The following is a 5,515-nucleotide window of genomic DNA, read 5'->3' as shown; positions in this document are numbered from 1 at the left end:
TGTTTTCATTATATTAAAATCAAACGATTCGCACTTGGCTTGGCCGATTTGATCATGAAATCACTTCAATACGAGAATCTTGTAATGCTCACGTATATTTGTTTTGTTTCTGTTTACCACCTATACTGGGACATAATATCAACAGCAAACAGGATAACCAATTCAATCAATATTAAATCACGTAGTCAATTTAATCAAACTTAGTTAAGATCATGGTCCAAGCATTAATGCAACATGTCAAGAATCAACACACTCATCTCACTCATAAGTCATAACTCTATTATTTAATTTCCGTTCAAAATCCTTAATTTTGTATCTTTTCAAGGTAGGCAAAAAAGCATTTCTAAAGTTAGACCATCAATTCTACTGTATTTTGTCTATAGTTTGGTGGTAAGGACCGCCAAAGCCAAAAAGATGTTCATGTCTTCTCCTCTTCCCTCCCATAGCTTCCACCGCCCAACCAGTTTAAACTTTCTTTATATATGTGCACATTTACTTACATTCTCTTCAACTACTGGAAACTATTTTTAAAGAAGGTTTCGCACCACATCAGTGCACTTTACTTCTAACTTGGTAAAAAGTATCTATTAAGTAGTTGGAAAATGAATCAAAAAGTATCTTCATTATGTTTCATTCTGTTCTTTACAATCTTTGGTACTTGTCTTGGTGTAGTTGAATTACAGCCATCCATCGATAACCCGATTACTGGTGTGCCATGCAATCTTTGAAATCTTTATTTGATGTTATGTGCATGTTTTCACTTGTGAAGGACCTTAGTGTCACTCTTTATAATAAGGATGAGTGGGGGATATGATGATGGTTGCAGGTCTTCTATGTGGATTGATTGATTGTGTGCTCGGAACATGCTTTGAAACAAATGCTACTTTTCCTTCTCTTGAGCCTCCTGTTGATTGTAAGTGCGATCCAGGATGGAAGCAGTTTCAAGCAGGTCCTATAACACTGCCACCTTGCATTCTTCCAAACTGTGAGTCTCTCTATCTCCTTAACATTCTCTATAATCTCTCACTACAATGCACAGACACACACACACACACACACACACACACACACACCATAGGATCTAATTTGTTGTGTTCCTCATGTTTACACGGTTGTTTGTTTTACTCTTTAAATTCTTTGAGTTTACACGTCTTTATTCCAGAGCCTATGATTATGTTTGGAGAATGAGGTGTGGCCTGAGAAAACTTCAATGCATATTCGAAAGAAATTGATCATCTATCGACATTTGATAAGGCTTTCAAAGTTTCTAAGTTAAATAAATATCAGGGAACTGAAGTTCAAATATTATCAATATCGTCATTATTATTATTTACTAAGAGAGTTACAACTTCACTAAGATCAATAAACTTGAAGTACTTTATCTCTGTTTTAACTACTAATTACTAATTAGCTAGGTTGAGGTCAGGGGTTTGGATCACATCCACTTGAACCCTGTTAGTCCATTGTAACTACAAATAAAGCCAGGCACTCGGGCAAGCACTTTGTTTGCACCTAGAAGTTAAGATAAACACAATATGTTTAACAAGGGTGTGCCTATATGTAATTTGCTAATATGGTAGAAATACAAGCATTATGGGCTTGTTTGATTGATAGAACCATCTTTCTGGAAAAGAAATCTTCCTGAAGATTGAAGATTTATCAAAGGGAAAGTAACTTTCCTTGGATCAAATTAACAGACCACCGTTATGTGAGGAGTCATCAAGGGAGATCCCTATCCCGTCAAGATATTGAAGATCCATACCTAGTTATGAAGAAAAGTAAAATACCAGCATGCCTGTGTGATGCACTAATGGATTTTCATGATCAACTCTCCCTTCTAAAACTTTTATTAATCAGACGAACCTTGCAACCGTTGGAGTCCTTTAGGTAACATTTTCTGTATGGTTAGCATAGGGAAAGAAGAAATATATATTATAGAATTGGGAAGAAAGATGAATGGTGATAATTAGGATGATGAGGATCATAGTACAATATATCATGAGTTACCGCATATACTTTAGCATTACTTCATTCGATATATCTGGTCTCTCTGTTTGCAGGCACACTTAACTTCGGCTGTGGGACTCCATCACCTCCTGCGTTGCCACCACCTCTAAACTTAACCGACCGTAAACTTCAAAATCAAAATTTTCACTTAAATTGCTTCGATTACAATTATTGATTTTGTTCGAAGTCTGTTTTCGTTTAAAATGTTTGGCTCATAACTAAATAAGTTTGAGATTATTTGCGCAATGACTATATGCAGCTTGTGGCCTCGTTTGGTGTGGTGAAGGAACTTGTATAGTTGCAGGAGATGCGGGGCACATTTGCCAATGCAATGAAGGAGCAGATAATCTATTTGGCAACAAAGATCTTCCATGTTTCAAAGAATGTAAGACTTCATTTCTCTTCATCAAAAAATTAATGAAATTAAAGGATTATGTATGTAGTGTTTGGTTAATGGACTTTTATTCCTTGAAGTCTTATCCCCACTTCTGGAAAATTGTTTTTCCTTAGTCTATCTCATCTCAAATCGTTTCTTTTTCTCCTATTTTACTGTTAGTCTGTTACCAAACAAGAAAAGGAAATAGTTTTCTGGGAATATCATTACATTGCACCATTTCCTTCAAAGCATATACAAACTGTAATGTAAAGATTTGACAACTATCAGAGAGCTTAAGAGATATCGAAATCCTATAAGTTTTCGTAAGTTTCTGTAGTTAGTCTATTGGATGCAAAAAACTTGATGATTATCTACCACTCTTCCTGCGACTTCTTGTGTCTTAGGCTCCCCAAGACAAAATAACTCCCCCAAATGCCGTTATCTGCTGTGACGTACACGAATATTTGTTACGAGATAATCATAGAATCATAGAAGATTCAAAAATATAATGTCACTGGTGCTTTTGCTACAATTCGTCTAGTATATTAATTCATTTTTGCTGACATTTTTCTTGGTCAACTTTGTAGGTGTGTTTGGTGCAGATTGTAGTAACTTTGGATTGGGGAACCAAGCACCACCACCACCTAGTTCTGCCAACCGAAACGGTACGTCATCTTCCCCACCTCCAAGTTCCGGTGTTCCTTACTCCAAAGAGCATGGTATGTCACTGTCATGTTTTTCACTTTATTAGTGCCTAAGCCCTCAGTTTCGGACTTTCGGTAGAATTTGCAAGCTGAGAAGCATATATACCGTCACACTTATAACTTTATAAGCACTTAGAAGTTGCGTTATCAACATTATATGTGCAGATGTGCAATTACGTATTTCAGGATCTTTAAAATGGGTATAACAGTCGAATTGTTGATCATCATAGGCTGTGTTTGAGAACACTCCAACTGTAAGCCGTGTTGTATTAAGTTGTGTGGCTTATACTGGCCATTTTACATGATATCAGTAATTTAAGCACGCATGAACAACAGGGAAGTGCCAACTTCATTAGACATGATCAACTGCAGTCTTAATTAGAAAGCATCAACTTCGATCTGCTACTATTTACAACCTGCGGGTCCAGCGGTTGGCATTTACCATCCTAACATTGCGACCATGTATGTTGTTAATATTTATGCAAAGCACGCTGATCATTCCCTTGATGAGATCTTGATTCAATATATCAGAAAAATCTTATAGTTAATCCACATTAAGTATTTTGAGAAGAGCATCATATTAGCATGACTGCATAAGAAGGTTTAGTGTCACCCTTTATCAATCTAAACCACCTGACAGTCTTTGAGGGAACAATTCTTGAAGCACTCTACTTGATTAATGTAATCTTTTTATGTGCTTTTATAGGTCCAGGTGGAGCACCGAATTCGTCAAGAACTCTACATTCTTTCACTATGTTCATCGTAGCTGCCATAGTTATTGCACTTTTTTAGACAGTCTGAGATCTGACCTTAGGCTTTATCCACCAAATGTATCCTTCTACGGATAGACTTATAGCTTAAAAGAAAAAAAGGTTTAGGGAACATTTATGTTGTATCGACTGGAAAATAGTCAAAATACTATACCTCTTGATGTAGTATCACAAATTTTCATTACACTGAATGAAGACATTTGTCCTTTTTTTCGTCGTGTTGCTGGTTATTTTAGAAGTCTCAATCAATTTACTGGCAATGTGAAATTGCAATTGATGGTTATTTAATATCACCTGAAAATTGTTTATGCCGATTACAAAGAGCATATGCGTGTTTGTTACTATGTTATATTTGTTCTAGTGTAGATATATAAATGTTGCAAACTATGCATAGCACAGCTGAGGCCTGAGGTGATGGAGACCCTGCTGAGTGCTGACTACAAAAGAAGAATATTGCCTAGCGAAGTTTTGCTGGTTTCGACATTTACTTTTGCTGGACTAGCTAGTGTCATGGAGGGCAAACTTGATCTAACTTTTGGAAGTAGCTGCAGCCTGTTGGGTGTGGTCCCTCACCATGTGACATGAATTCGGTACTGTATTGTTAAGTTTACGCAAGGGGTGCACGCCGTTGGATTTGCCTTGGGCAAGGGGTGCACGCCCTCATAAGGTGAGTACGCCAAGACATGAGTATTGGTGGATTTGTTCACAAGGGGCGGGCGCCCTCAAATATGCCTGGAGAGAGGGGCGGGCGCATGCCCCCATGCTATGCACATGTAGAATTTCGGTTTTTCACAGATAAACCTAGATGATTTGAAATTTTGTTTTACACTGAAATTTCGAAATCCTATACATATGAAGTACATTAGGGTTTTTTACCAGAAGATATATAAGAGAGAAAAGCAATTTTGAGAGCAACTAAAATTGAAAGAAAACTCTTGCAAAGAAATAAAACTTGTAAGAAGAGATTAGTGAAGAGAGATCTAGTAAGTTTGGAGAGACTTAAGAGGAGTGATTGTAATCTTTCTTTCCTGTGGAAGTAGACATCATTTGCCGAACCATGTTATATCTTGTGTCTCATTATGGTATGTTTTATTTTACATTGTTATTGTTTGTTTGTGACAGTTAATTCCATAGCTTAGGTTTGTGGTTGTTGGTTATAATGAAAATTTAGATTTTTCGATTGTAGTTTAGTGTTCATATTCAAGCTATCTTAGTGGGGATCAATTTGTATCGTTTTCCCCAACACAGCCCGCAGCTAAGTTTAGATTATATTCGCATCACTTTGATGGTGAATGTTGTTGGGGTCCCTCACCATATTTGGAACGACCTCATGGGATTGGCTTTAAGGAGCTCCCAAGGCTTGTTGGCATTAGTTGATGAAATGCTTCTAGAATTTTAGTTCTCCCATGATCTGCTCACATTGTTTGAACTAATGCTCCTGGAATTTGAGCTCCCGAACGATCTGACCATATAGAACCGAAAGGAAGTACCTCGACGCCACCGCGTCGAATGGAAGCCGATATCTTGACATTGACATGTCAGATGGAATCAGAATTTCGCAGCTCGTCAAAATTTCATAATACTATAAATACAAGGGTTAACTAGTATTTACGCCCCCCCCCCCCAAGTACAAAAAAAAAAAAAAAATCAACTTGGGT

At 37.1% G+C, this 5,515-nt stretch overlaps 1 protein-coding gene across 3 annotated transcripts; it reads left to right on the top strand.

The window, feature by feature from the left end:
• Nucleotides 1–503: 503 nt before the first annotated feature.
• Nucleotides 504–4,067, top strand: LOC147510795 (uncharacterized). Of its 3 annotated transcripts, none has more exons than XM_086602637.1 (6): nt 505–708; nt 827–985; nt 2,061–2,129; nt 2,267–2,392; nt 2,971–3,102; nt 3,794–4,067. In XM_086602637.1, the coding sequence occupies exons 1-6, from the start codon at nt 603–605 to the stop codon at nt 3,877–3,879; spliced, it is 678 nt and encodes a 225-aa protein (XP_086458763.1). In that variant the 5' UTR covers nt 505–602; the 3' UTR covers nt 3,880–4,067. The 3 variants fall into 3 exon arrangements, with proteins under 3 accessions (XP_086458765.1, XP_086458763.1, XP_086458764.1); XM_086602638.1 differs by having other exon boundaries at nt 506–708; nt 2,971–3,048; XM_086602639.1 differs by lacking the exon at nt 2,061–2,129 and having other exon boundaries at nt 504–708.
• Nucleotides 4,068–5,515: the final 1,448 nt, after the last annotated feature.

This window comes from Coptis chinensis, chromosome 3, assembly GCF_015680905.1.
Source record: "Coptis chinensis isolate HL-2020 chromosome 3, ASM1568090v1, whole genome shotgun sequence".
In the NCBI taxonomy this organism is placed as follows: Eukaryota; Viridiplantae; Streptophyta; class Magnoliopsida; order Ranunculales; family Ranunculaceae; genus Coptis; species Coptis chinensis.
Note: the sequence above shows the minus strand (reverse complement) of the source record. Positions and strands in the feature narration are given on the sequence as shown.